The sequence below is a fragment of the Phodopus roborovskii genome, unplaced genomic scaffold (genome assembly GCF_943737965.1).
Source record: "Phodopus roborovskii unplaced genomic scaffold, PHOROB, whole genome shotgun sequence".
In the NCBI taxonomy this organism is placed as follows: Eukaryota; Metazoa; Chordata; class Mammalia; order Rodentia; family Cricetidae; genus Phodopus; species Phodopus roborovskii.
The window spans coordinates 23298003-23312336 of NW_026126517.1; the positions used below are offsets into that span (position 1 = coordinate 23298003).

Sequence of the window (14334 nt, forward strand, 5' to 3'; positions counted from 1 at the left end):
AAATTCATGTCATGAGGTTAGCATGGCATGAACTTCTCATCGGGTGAGCCCATGAGCCCCACAGGTTTCTGTTCTATCGCCTCCATCAAGAACGCAGTGATGTTCTTTCCTAGTGAAGAGCAAGTCTCCTAGGGAAGAGGAAGTTATAAGTAAAGCTCTCATAGGCCGTCCTCTGAGCTGTGGGGTCTGCTACTTAGATACTTAGATGGCCCTCTGTCTTGCTTCTAGAAACTCTCAACTCCTCTTCTCCACTGTTGTCTTAATCAGTGTTCAATTACTGTAATAAGTACATAGAACACTGGACGTCTAAAGAAAAAAGGTTTCTCTGGGCTCTGTTCCTATTGGGCTTGTGTCAGGGAAGCACATCATAGAGGGAGCACATGGCATCATGAAACTGCTCAGAGAGATGGGGAGGCCATTTTCCTAATCCCACGATCCCTTTTAAAGACTCACTCTTCAGTAGCTTAAAGATCTCCTGCCAGGCCCCATCACTTAATAAAGTTTCCACAGCCTCCCAATAATGCCAACTTGGGGATCAATACTACCACATGAGCCTTTGGGGTGCATTCCAAATGGAAAAAGACACTTCTGTCTTCTCCTTCATAAGGGTTATAACAACTGGGAAAAAGCTCCACACAGCCTCAGCCTGCATCCGATTCCACTTTTACCACTTTCTTGCTCTAGGACCTTGGACAATTCCCTAGTTCCCCAATCGCTCATTTCTCAATTTCCTTATCTGCAGATTTCAGATAATAATATAAAGTTTCTCCAGACGTGTTTTTGTTTTGTTTGAAACAGGTCATCTCTGTGTAGTACTGGCTGTTCTGGAACTTTCTCCGTAGACCAGGTTGGCCTGGAACTCAGAATTCCATCAGTCTGCCTCTGCCTCCTGAGTGCTGGGATTAAAGACATGTGGCACCACCACTTTGCCCACTGACTTGTGAGTCTTCAGTGATTTCACTGGGCAATACAGTGCCTGGCAAATTGTTGTTGTTGTTATTATTTTTTGTGGTGCTAGGGATTGAACCCAGGTCTCTGAGCACATCAAACATGTACTCCACCACAGCAACGCCAATACTCTCCCAATTGTTAATGGTGAATTACTTCCCAATGTTAACTCAGTCTTTGGGACTCAATATTCTTCACCTAAAACTGTTTCCTTTTCTTTGGTTACCTTTGATGAATTTGCTCACTATTTCAGTTCTTCTGTTTCTTCTCACCCACCTTCTGGCCCCATTCCATAAAGACAAAGAACAACATGACACTGTATCCAGCTATCTTATGCTCACTGCTGGGGAACCAGCAAGGTGGGTCTCTGGAAAGCAAGGTAGGTCTCTGGAAACTGAAGCAATGCTCTGTTTTCCTTCTAGGTCCTCCTCAGGGCCTTCTTGGTAGGGACAAGGGTGTGGGTAGAGGGGAGGTGGGGTGGCAGGAGTGGGAGAGTGGGAAGAGTAGAGGAATTAGACTATGAATAGGCTGGGGATGTAGCTCAGTTGGTGAGACTGACTGCCTGGTAGAACAAGCACTAAGTCCTAAGTTTGAGCCCCAGTAGCACATAAATCAGTCAAATAGGTGCATACCTGTTATCCCAGAACTTGGGAGGTAGAAGCAGTAGGATCTCACATTCAAGATTCTCCTTGGTTACACAGGGAGTCTAAGTTAGCTTGAACTAAATGAGACCTTGTTCGCCTGGGTGTGGTGGCCAAAGGCATTGAAGGCCTTTAATTCCAGCACGAAGGAGGCAGAGGCAGGTTATCTCTGAGAGTTTGAGGCCAGCCTGGTTTACATATCCAGTGCACAGCCACTGACTAGAGTGGTTTCAGTACTAATTCTAAGGTTTTGTAGCGAGAGACTTCTTTTCTTTGCTTCACAATCAGAGCTACTCCTGACCCTAAGGAGATAATAAACTCATTCTAGGTCCAGCTCCAAAGTTATTGGCTTTGATAGAGGCAGATAAGGGCCATGAAGTGCTAAGGGTGGCTGGCCACACCTAATCGTTCATCTAGGATTGAGGGATCTCACTTGATGAATAGGTTTAAGTGGCCTAAGAAGCAAGGTCTACTCCATCCCTGTCTTTCTTCCCTTGTAAAGGAGCCAATTAGTGTTAATTGTGTTGGCAACTTGAAACAGTCACCAGGGAACTGATCCAAGGCAATTGTGGGATGACCCCTCTATCGCATCCTAGTCCCAGCCATTACTCATGTCAGGTAGGGGAATCAGAGCATTAGGAAATGTCCTCTGGTCAAAGAGAGTAAGTATATATTTCCCTTCTCACATACCTAGTGACCTGTGTGGCAGTTTTTAATATTGCACAGGCAGTGACCTGACAATACCTGTGTGTCATGGAGTGTGCGTAGGTGTAGGTAGATCAGCACTGGATACATGGGATACACTTAACAGAGGAATGTTCACAGCCTTCTTCCTTTCCTAACAGGCCAAAGGCTATCTCTCCTTTACAGCCCAATTTCCTATCTGCACCAGAGGCAGCTAAATCAATCTATTTAATAAGGAAGGAGGAGGGGGAGGCTTGGGAATAGTCCAGGATGTGGAATGTCAGATAACTGGAGGGAAGAAAGAGGGATATGAATTTTATTGCTGGGGTTATTAATTTGATCACCATTAATGTCCTTGGAGAGTCATTAGTAGGGATGGAATTTATATTATTTACTCATTTTGCTTAACGGATGGATTGCTCATCTTTAAACATGACATGGCTCTTGAGGCACCACTCCGCAGCGCTTCACCAATATCAACCCAACGACATAAAAGGAGTGCAGAAATTCCGACAAACACTGGCTATAGAACTGTTCTGAGAGGGTGGGGGTGGGTAAAGGGGTGGGGTGGGAGGTTCAGGAAAGAAAATGACATACCTTTTCTGGTCCTCACCCACCCAGTGACTGGAATGCGTGTTTGGGTGAGGTTTATCGTCCTTGAATATGCAAACTCTAAAACTTCCCCATTCTTCCGTGATCGATGATTAGTAGATTGAGTGTATAAGATGAGCTAGGTTTTATAAGAGTTTTGCTGAACAATTCCCCTAACTTGCTACCAACTTGGTTACAGTTGCTTAAATACTGTGGTTATTTCTGCCTCTATGGCCTCCAGGGCTAAAATGGGACAAGGCTGGTATTTTTGGTGATGAGGAAATCCTTTTAAGGGAGGTTTGGTGGTGACTGAACTGGGACACAGGTCAGAGCAGGGATCCCATCGGCGAACCAAGGGCCGTCGGGGGTTCTGGTTCTGGGGTGTCTCATTGCATATCCCTACCTTGCTAGGCGCGGCGGAAGCTTAGAAGTTACTGCAAACCCTGAACGTTTTCACTGCCTGTCCCCAGACGAGGGCACTCGGGAGCCGGCGCCTCAGGAATAGGGACCCACGCGGGAAGGTCGAGTTCGCTCGGTGAGGTCACGGTTGCCATGGCTCCGGGCAGTGACGCGCGTCCGCACGTGACGCGCGGTTGCCATGGTGCCGGGCGCCCGGCGGCGCGGGAGCCCCGCCTCCCGGAGTGACGTCTGTCGGCAACCCCCCTCTTTCGGCCCCCCCGCGCCCCCTCCCCCCCGGCCGGCTCCCCGCGGCCCCGGAGGTTTCACTGCACAACAAGATGGCGGCGGCGGCGGCAAGCGGAGCTGGCGGGGTTGCCGTGGCCGGAGCAGGGGGAGCCGGGCCGGCCGGCCGCCTGCTGCCTCCGCCCGCCGCGGGGCCCCCGGCAGCCCCCGCCGCTGCGCCCCCGGCCGCCGGCCAGCCGCGTCCTACAGCCCCGGCCTCCCGCGGGCCAATGCCCGCTCGCATCGGCTACTACGAGATCGACCGCACCATCGGCAAGGGCAACTTCGCTGTGGTCAAGCGGGCCACGCACCTCGTCACCAAGGCCAAGGTAGTGGCTCTGGGGACCGCGCGGTTGCGGGCTGCGCTGCCTGGGGAGGGGGGGGCGTTGCAGCGGCCGGGCCAGGGGAGTACGCGATTCCCCGGGGCTCGGGTCAGGGTCAGCAGCGGTGGCGGCGGGAGAAGGCAAGGACCTCACAGCGGACGGGGGGAGGAACTGAGCAACTGGGCACCTAAGGGGTCCCCAGGGCTGTACGCAGGGTGCTGGGGGGTGACTGGAAAGGAGGCGTTGGAACTCTCAGGGGGCCGGCGGACTGCACGCCAAGAAGACTCCGGAACCAGCAATTAGGAAACCATCAGAAAATGAGGGCAGGGGCATAGGAAATGTGGACCACAGGATGGGGGAGACGCTCAAACTGGCCACCTCAGGCTTCCCAGAGGCAGCTGGATGACTGGGGCATGGACTGAGGGTGTGCGGTGGGTGCAAGATAAGGACCTGGCACCTATGGCAGAGATAGGAATTCACATTTGATTATTTAAGACTGATGGTGTCAGTTGGAAGCTTGAGGAGCACACTTGATTATTGGAGGAGGCAGTGAAGGAAACGGGGAAGTAAGGGAAAAATGGAAGGGACCCAGGAACAGAAGATGTCCCAGGGTGCCTGGGGTTTTGGTGGCACTAGCTAACCAAGGGTTAAACAATTTAGGATAGATGGTTTGCTGGTTATTTTTAGTTGTCAGAGGGTCTGGAATTGTGGGCTTTTTAGAGTGCTCAGGGTGGGCTTTTCAGTAGGAAAGGGAACCGTGGGATTGACGCTAAAGAATTACACTCATTTGGGCCCTTTGGATCCCAAGGGATTTGAGGAGCTGTAGTAGTGAAATTGGCCAAGGTCAATTGGGAAACCATGTATGTATGTATATACACTTTTTTTTTTTTTTTAAGGAAACAGAGGTAGCACTTTTATATATTCTTCTTTGAGAGTATTAAGGAATCCTTTAGTTTTGATGGTACCCACAAAGCCCATTTGCATTCCTAATTATACTATGCTCAATACCTCACTTGAATGGATACTTTAAATGTAGTCATTCAGTATATTTAAAACAGTAGCTTGAGTTTTTCTTTAGCCTAGCTAATGAAAACCCTTTACAGCTTCTGCAGTTTCCTACCCAAGACACAGGAATTCCCTTTCCCTCTTCACCCTAGCCATTGGTGATCTTCACCTACCTTGTTTTGGCTTTTATGGCAGTCACTCCCTATCTGGGCCTTGTCTCCTGCTTACTTGCAACCTGAAGTTCCTTCCCTTGCCTCTCTTCTCTGTCAAAGACTACAAGGGGCCCTTCTTCCTAGGGTGACTGGGTGGGTAGCTGTGGAGGAGTGATTGGTCAGTTTCACTTCCTCTGGTGGGACCCCTTCAAGCCTGTTTTGTCAGTTTTTACCAGAGGGCCTCAAGTCTTTAGAGCCAAGTGACATACTCAAGTGCGCCTCTCCTGTTGCAATCCCTCAGACCCGCAGCTGTAGTTTGAGGCTGCATCTCCTTACCCCCTACAGTATGTGGAGCCCTGTTTACTGTTGACCAAGCCAAACTGTGTTTACAAACAATATGCCTCAGTCCTTGTTGCCCCTCCTCCCCCCCTCTGCTTCTGTAATTATTTTTGCTCTGACCTCTGGGAAATGGACTTCACAACATAATTGGTTGCCTGGCTATGTTTTCTATGATTTAAAGAATTTTGAATCTCCCAGCTCTTAGATATACCAAAATATTGATTAAAAAAAAATCTATGACAGGCTGGGTTGAGTGTCTTATAAATGTAATTGCAAACAGTTGATTCTTGGCTTTCTATATAAAAGGGACATTTCTGTCTTCAGTAGTCAGCAAAGCCAGTGCCTAATTATGGTTGGTCTGGCTGCTTTCTAGTGTGTGTGTGTATAGAGTTTTTCTCTGAGACCTTAGTATCCTCTGGGGCTGCAGCCTTTACAGCATTGGCTTGTTTATAGACGGGTGTCACTGTTTATGTTGGTTTTTATCTTTGATCGTTTGTGGCGTGCAGTTATGCAATTCCTATGTATGGAAATATTCAGACTTGAATGAGGCTGAAATGGCTGGGACAATGAGTTGCATGTGTGGAAGAGACCACACCAGCCTTTGTTTGTGCTTCTGTAGCAGTGTGCAATTTCCTAGCTCCAGTTCCAAGTGCTCTATCTTTTTGCTACTTAAATGGCTCTGGGGACATGGGTGAACCTCAATTCTCAAGGAGCTGTCACGTGCTCAGGGTGAACCATGGGCATATTTTGGCCTGTTCCCTGCTTATCTGAATTCATTTTGGAAGGGGTCCTTCAACACTGACAGCTGAGATGTACCCAGCAGCTGCTGACATGCAGTATGATGGCCTATTAAGGCCATGGTTTGGTTATATAATGGCAGGGAAGGTGCCTAGGTACTAGAAGTTGCGGGAGCTGCTGCGTCTGTTATTAAGGGAGATAGACTTTTCTCCCTGCAGGGTTTATCTGCTGCAGTCAGGTCAGATGGAGGCAAACGATTGTTTTTCTTCCCCATCTCTTTCTACAATAGGTTATTTCCCCCCCTTTTGAAGGTGTATGATTTTTTCCCCCCCTTTCTGTTTCCTTTCTTCCTTTATGTCACTGAATGGTGTGAGTTTTTCTTCTAGTGTTGTATAAAAATCAGACCCAGGTAATTCTGACGATGCCTGTATCTGATAGGAGGAGGCGTTTTCTGTACATCAGAGAACTATTTATGGCCCCCCTCTTCCTACGTGACCCATTCCAAGGACTAAGAAGCTAAAGCAAACTTCATTTATTGACTAAGCTACTGCACTCTGTCCAACAATAAGTGAAGCTGGCCCCTGTCCAAACCCTCTGTTAACTCAAACTTCCCAGAGTAGGACCCAAGGGTGAATAGAATAATGTGGAGAAAAGGCACTGTCTTTCTATGTGGTTGTAGGGCACCTTTGCAGTAAGGCTTCCAGGAGCTGAGACTTGACGCCAGCAGCCCTGCAGTGTTCCCAGCGAGCGTCACTGCAGAAGGGCTCACGGGAGCGACAGGCTTTGGTCAGCAGCTCATCCTGTCTTTCTTTGTCCTACCTGCTTTGATTTCCTTTTCCTATTTTGAGACACATAGCCCAAGGTTCTCTGTTCTTTTGGTAGAACACTATAAAATATTAAGGGGAATTTTTGTTTGTTTAAAATACATTCTACCCTCTCTCCCATTACTTATAGCCTATTTCCTGTGCCTAATTGTACCTTCAAGCTAGGTGGATGGCTGGAACAAAGACTAGCTAGATACATTCTGTGTGTATTTAAAAAAACTACACATGACTAGGAAAACTTTTGGCTAAGATATTTTTAAGTTGTTATTTCAGCATGTATCCTTCAGCCCCCCTGGCACTGGTTCTTGGTAAGAGCTTCAGCTTTGCCTAAAACTGCCTGGTCTGACTCCTCTGCTGTGCTGGGGCCTGAATAGTGACTGGCCAGACCTCTTTGTGCCTGGATTTCTTCATCTGCAATGGGATGACAGTAGCGCTCACCTCACCAGTTTTGAGTTTTGGGAAGATTAACTGCTATGTGTAATGCTGTCCGTGCAGTGTTCGGCACTTAAGAAATAGGTAAGAAATGTTGTCATCACACTCATCCGGTGCTGTAGTCAGTAAGATGAGTAAGACTGGCTAGTCCCCCTTTTTTTGCATTTTACACCCTGGGAAGAGCTCTTGACCAAAAGTGCCATTGGTTCAGGATAGGTAGACACAAACTGCATGTTATGCTTTTGTGCAAGAAAAAACAAAACAAAACCAGTCTGCTACTATTTGGAGTGCTGCTTTAAATCCTTGGTGTAACACTCTGGAGTCCAAGCTGGTCTGAAATTCTTGGTGACCCTCTTGCCTCAGACTCCCTGGTATTGGAATTATAGGCATGAACCACTACATTGGGCTATGACATTCAATCAGAATAGTTTTTCATTTCATTTTATTTTACTTTTAATTTAATTAATTTTTTGTTGTTGTTGTTGTTTTTTGTTTTTGAGACAGGGTTTCTCTGTATTGCTTTGGAGCCTGTCCTGGAATTAGCTCTGTAGAACAGAGATCTGACTGCCTCTGCCTTCTAAGTGCTGGGACTAAAGGCGTGTGCCACCAATGCTTGGCTAATTTTTTTTTTAACAAGAAACTTATCTGGGGCCAGTGATGGTGGTGGTGGGGCACACATTTAATCCCAGCACTCAGGAGCAAGTCCCTTACAGCCAAGGCTACATAGAGAAACCCTGTCTCAAAAAACCAGAAGGAAGAAGGGAGGGAGGAAGAGAGGGAGGGAGAGGGAGAGAAAGAGAGACTTATCTGAGAAAAACATTGGCTTTTGCTTTGGGCTATCTAAAATATTTATTAGCGTGCTGGGGATTGAACATAGTACACAAGTATTTGCACCACTGAGTACATATCCTCAACCCCTTCATTTTGTTTTGTTTTCCCCACATTCTCCCTGTAGCTCAGACTGGCCAGGAACTCACTGTGTAGCCCACTGAAATCTTGAATTTGAAACCTCTCCTGCTTTAGTTTCTCATGTGTTGAATTATAGGTTTGTGCTACCACATAGCTTTTTTCCTTTCATACTTTCAAAATTATTTTCAAATTAATTAATGTGTACAGGTGTTTTGTTGGCATGGTTGCCTTTGCACTACCTGCAACTGATGTCCCTGGAGACCAGGAGAAGACATCACTCCCCTGGAACTGTTGTGAGCCACCAGCCTTATGGTTCCCTGGAAGAGCATCCCGTGTTCTTAACCACTGAGCCATCATACCAACCCCATAGTATTATTTTTATTTTTCTGAGGTAGGGTCTTATGTAGCTTAGTCTGGCCTTCAACTCACCATTCTTCTATCTTCTCTGGCATGCTGGGATTACATGGAGCCCCCTCATCTGACTCAAATTTTCATTATTAATTTTCATCATACTGATGATGGAACAGGTTTTTTTTTGTTGTTGTTGTTGTTTTTCCCCTGCATATAATTTTTTTTTCAGAGATTCACTTAAGTTCTGTGGAAAATCTGAAAAATGGTCCTACACTTTTGTAGGTGAAGTGACATGTGCCTATAATCTCAGCGTTTGGGAGGCTAAGAGAGGGTCATGAGTTTGAATCAATTTCAAGGCCAGTGTGAATTTCATAAACCTTGTCACAAACAGAGACACAAACAAAATCAGAACCCCCTAAAACTGTTTTCTACCACCCGGAAACAAAAGGATTTCCCTTTTGCATTTATGCACACATTTTACTAATCTGAAGGGTTAGCTTTGTGGCATGATGTCACTTTCTTTGTTGGGCTTCCAATCCAGGACCTCATGTATACCAGGCAAGTGTTTCACCATTGAGGATGGTAAATTCTCATGCATACTATGTATACCAGCCTCACATACACCAGTCATGTGTTTTACCATTGAGGATGTATCCTCAGCTTAGAATTTTAAAATTTAAGTGTGTCATGGAGAAAACATTTTGCCCTAAGTCCTCATTCCTAAGACTGTTTGCATGCACATTTGTTCACAAGGATTCAAAGCCTGACTTTTGCCTTTAAAGAAGAGTCTAATAAAGCAGATGAGCTCATGTGTGTGCCCTTTAGAAAGTGGGAACAGAGTCACTAGTAAATAGAAGAAAAGAAATGGAAAGCAGCTTTTGCATGCCTTATGTTAGGATGATAGTCTATCCCTAGACAATCTAGAGGTGACCACTGAAGTGTGACTAAGTTCATTTTGGTCTCCTTGTGATGGGGTTACTCCTTTGCTTGAACCTTTGTAAGGTGCTAAGGCCAATTAGGATTAGTGTTTGCAGAGTCAGAGCACCAATATTTCACTTTCAGCATCAAAGATGTTTATTTTCACATTCTGACTTTGGTGCCAACTCCCTAGAAAGTCATAGATCTGGCTCAAGCCAGAGGCACCCAGACCAGTTGTCTCTGGGCCAGAGTGCTGGTTTGTTTCCCAAGCATCAGTCTGGCTAGTGTGTTTTGGTGCATGGCATAAAAGAGAAAAAAGTCAATGCTTTGAAAATTAAAAGAAATGTTCTTTATTTGCAAGAGGCTCCAAGATTGTAAAAGGTACCTAAGACATTTCTGTTATTAGTGGAACCTTCCCCATACCCAATTATTCATCCATGCAGGTTATTTGATGGGTTCTGGTTTTGGAATACAATACTGAAAAGAACACACACACAGACCAAACAAACAAAAACCCATCCTCCTTGGTACTAGGATTTTGTTTGTTGTTTTGCAGGATTTTTATCTATCTCCATCTATCTATTATCTGAAAGTAAATTCTAGGGGTTGGAGAGATGGCTCAGCAGTTAAGAGCACACTGGCTGTTCTTCTAGAAGACCCTGTTCAATTCCCAGCACCCACATGGCAGCTCACAACTGTCTGAAACTCTAGTTCCAGAGGATCCGATACCTTCACACCAATGCACATAAGTGAGATATCATGAGACATTTCCAAGATGGAAGGTTAACTATACCAACACTGTCCACACCAGCCTTGTCATCATGCCATTTTGTCACCCTTGCTTCATACTTGTAGTCCTCCACCAGTTTACCTTTAAATCTCACTCAGTTCGTAGGCTCCCTCTTTTTTGTTTGTTTGTTTGTTTTTTTGTTGTTGTTGTTTTCTTCCAAGACAGGGTTTCTCTGTGTAGCCCTGGCTGTCCAAGAACTCACTCTGTAGGCTGGGAGATCTGCCTGCCTCTGCCTCCTGAATGCTGGGACTAAAGGTGTGTGCTGCCACTGTCCAGCTCAGTGCAAAGGAAATCAAAAACGGGAAGTACATTATTATAGGAGGATGACCATAAACTTGTGTACACCATAGTTTTTTGTGTCATTGTATGGAGGTCACTCCTAGGGAACAGCTAACTGCTCTCAGGCTGGTTTGATCCTCCTGTGAAGGATGCTCTTTTAGATGGTTGTATCTCACTGGCCAGACCATACATACCAGTCAGTTACCAAGCACTATGTTACAACTAGATACATAGCTGATATAGGTTCTGATTTCTGGCCTGAGCTTTACCTGTTTTCTGTGTGACTGCCCTACACCTGGTCATATGGGTCTCTGGCCTCTCCTAATACAGAGTAACTCCCTTACTGATGTACTGGTAGAGTTGGAATGTCCTGTAGATGACTTATGATGGCATCCACAGGCTGAAAATTATATATAGTCTCCTGGGCTTTTGTCCTTGCATAATAAATCATTGCTAAATAAATAGCCAAGGCAATGTCACTGTGAAGCCTCAGCAGTCTGTGATGAATGAGTTGGAAAGGCCTGTGTTTAGAACTGTTCAGAGTAGAATCCTATCATCCAGCACAGAACTGTTGGATGAGCCATCGTGAAGTTATTTTAGTAACACATTAGAGTTTAACAAGTGTGTGACTCGTGGTAGACAAGGACTCCACCTCTCAAAATTAAGCTTTTCAAAGACGTAGGAATCAGCTGGGTATGGTACAATACACCTGGAATCCCAGCGCTTTGGAGTTGGAGATGGGGAGATTAGCAGTTGGAGATTAGTCTCGCTTAGTGGAGTACAGGCTAATCCAGACTACACGAGACCTTGTCTAAAAGAAAATGAAGGAGGAATTAAGATTGTGAACACTTTACCACATCTCCCAGAGGATCAATAGGAAGGAGCAACCCCCAACCCCATTGCCTCTTTAGAGTTGTCTGTGTGAGCAGAACATATTCAGATGGGGGAATTTTAGCTAGTTCAAGTTAAATTTAGGTTTTGATTAAGAAGTTCTGCCCAGTTTCAGCTCTAGCACCTGCTTGCCAGCCTTGTGTCCTTTTTTCACAGCTCCTCACAAAAGTGAATGTTTAGGTTCCCATGCTTCTTGTCTCTTTCTCCTTCCCCTTCTCCCTCCTCCTCCCTTCCTTTTTTTTCCTTGAGAGACAGGTTCTCACTACATAGCCCCATGTCACTAAGAGAACTAACTGGTCAGTCAGATACATACCCTGATGATACAGGTGAGGGCTAAAAGAACCATTTATCTAGAGTTCCTCTTAATTGGTTCAAATTCCTGCTCTGAGGGCTCCCTCCCTGTATACACTGTCACCTACTGTCCTCACCTATCAGGTAACAGCCCTGCATACACATTCACTATGTAGGTCAGGCTGCCCTGGCCTTGTAGTGATCTTGCCTCTGCCTCCTGAGTATTGGCATCACTATCTCTGGTTTATGGGTGCTGGAGGCCAAATCCAAGGCTTCACACATGCTAGATAAGCATTCTACACACTGGCCTATATCTCCTGCCCTTTTTTGTTTGTTTGTTTTGACAGACAGGGTCTGCTATGTAGCCCAGGCTGGCCTTCAGGTTTTGACAGTCCTCAGGCTGGAATTAAAAGTGGGACACCACGCAACATTTTTTAAAAATCTCTAGAGGGCCATTGATACATTGGTTCATTAATTAATTCATTCTATTCATTCACCCACTCACCCATCAATCTAGTAAAGCTTCCACACCCACAGAGTTTCTCTATGTAGCTCTGGTGGTCCTGGGACTTACTGTGTAGATTAGGTTGGCCTCCAGATCACAGAGATTGCCCGCTTCTGCTTCCTGAGTGCTGGGATTAAAGTTGCACACCATGATCAGCCTAGTAAAGCTTTGAAAAATAGAAGGAGATTGTTGAGGTGGCTTAGCCAGCAAAGTACTTGCTGTGCAAGTGTGAGGACAGGGCTCATTAACTAGCTGGCCTAGCCCAATTGCTGAGCTCCAGGCTCTTTGAGAAACCCTGTCTTCAAACATAAGGTGAAGGCTGGAGTGGTTAAGAGTGCTTCCTGCTCTTCCAGAGGACCCCAGTTTGGTCCCCAGCACCTACATCAGTGGCTCACAACTATCTGTAGCTCCTGCTCCAGGTGATCTGATAGCCTTCTGGCTTCCACCACACTTGTGTGTATGTTCACATGGACACACATGTATAAGTGCAAATAATAAAATATTACAAAAATTAAAAATGAAGTTGGAGATGGTTTCTGGTCTTCCCACATGCATGCATAGGTTCACATACCAGTATACACATGTATACTCCCTCCCCCACATGTATGCATGCCTGTCCTCGTAGACTTGGATGATATAAGCATATCTAGTGAGGTGAAATCTTACACTCACATCCCCACAGTTTCTTTCTATAAAAAAGATTGTATGCTGGGCCTTGGTGGTGCACACCTTTAGTCCCAGCACTTGGGAGGCAGAGGCAGGCGGATCTCTGTGAGTTCCAGGCCTGCCTGGTTTACAGAGCAAGTTCCAGGACAGGCAATACAGAGAAACCCTGTCTCAAAAAAACAAAAAGACTGTATTTTATTTACTATTTGTGTAAGTTAGAGGACATGTTGTGGGAGTTGGATCTTCCCTACCATATGGGTCCTGGGGCTGGAACTTGTGTCATGCAGGCACCTGATGAGCCATCTTGCTGGCCCCTCTGAAATTTTTTAATTGTGCTTCACAAAAATTTATAAGGATTTCTTTGATCAATTTAAGTGTTAGCTGCTATTTATTTTATGGCAGTCCTTCAACATACTTGATATTTCTGAAAATCATGGTTTTTAAAATTTAAAAAAAGGCAAATGTCTACCTTCTATTGTTTAATAGGGTGGTATAGTTTAGTAATTTGATATGATTATATACCTATTGCTTATAGTTGGAGTGTTTCATTGGGACCGTTGGCTCCTCAGTAATGATGTGGAGACTTATTATTAATGACAAAAGCTTGGTCGGTTGTTTAGGCTTGTTTCTAACTAGCTCTTCTAACTTAAATTAACCCATATCTTTTAATGTATATTCTTTTGTGTTGTTCTGTTACCTTTACTTTGTGATATGTATTTTTGAATGCCGGGTAGTGGGTTTCTCTGCCACTGCAATAAGCTAAATCAAGCTTAATTAATAATAAGACCAGGTTTAATCTGAACAAAACATTCCTGGGTGATCTCAGGGGAAGGCGAGAAATCACATGGCAAGTCTACAACCTGAGTTTAAATGCCCTATATTTGAGGTCTTGAGGAGCTGGTGTTTGGGGGAGAACTGACAGTTGGTGTGTTTTCCTCAGGGCAGGGTTTGGAGCGGCAGGCGGTTGCTAAGGTGGAGCTTCCAAGGGAACACTACTGCCCCTGCTGTTCCTCCTCTGTCTCACTGCTGACTCCATCTCTTCTCTTCCCAGTGCCCTCTGTGCCTTGAAATCCTGCTTAGCTATAGTCTGTTCAGCTTTTTATTAAACCAATCAGAGTGACACATCTTCACGGTGTACAAAAATATTATTCCACAACAAGTGCACAGAATATTTAAGTATGCATTGAGTGATTTTATATATATATGGAAGGGTTTCGGCAATGGCTCCGTCTTACAGAGAACCAGAGTTCAGTTTTTAGCACCCATGCCGAACATTTTACAGCCATCTGTAACTATAACTAGCTCCAGGGGAATTTATGTCTCTGGCCTCTGTGGGCACTTGCACTCATGTGCACATGTATTCCCCACCCCATACA

General features: G+C 45.4%; 2 protein-coding genes across 4 annotated transcripts in view; one reads left to right on the forward strand and one right to left on the reverse strand.

The window, feature by feature from the left end:
* Positions 1–14334, reverse strand: part of Tagln (transgelin) — a 911813-nt gene that overhangs the window by 74075 nt on the left and 823404 nt on the right. The window lies entirely within an intron of this gene.
* The window catches only part of Sik3 (SIK family kinase 3), a 214907-nt gene continuing 204141 nt past the window's right edge, over positions 3569–14334 (forward strand). For all 3 annotated transcript variants that reach the window (XM_051197322.1, XM_051197324.1, XM_051197323.1), the window contains exon 1: positions 3569–3874. In XM_051197322.1, coding sequence (XP_051053279.1) covers positions 3602–3874 — 273 coding nt within the window. In that variant the 5' untranslated portion in view covers positions 3569–3601. The remainder of the gene's footprint in view (positions 3875–14334) is intronic.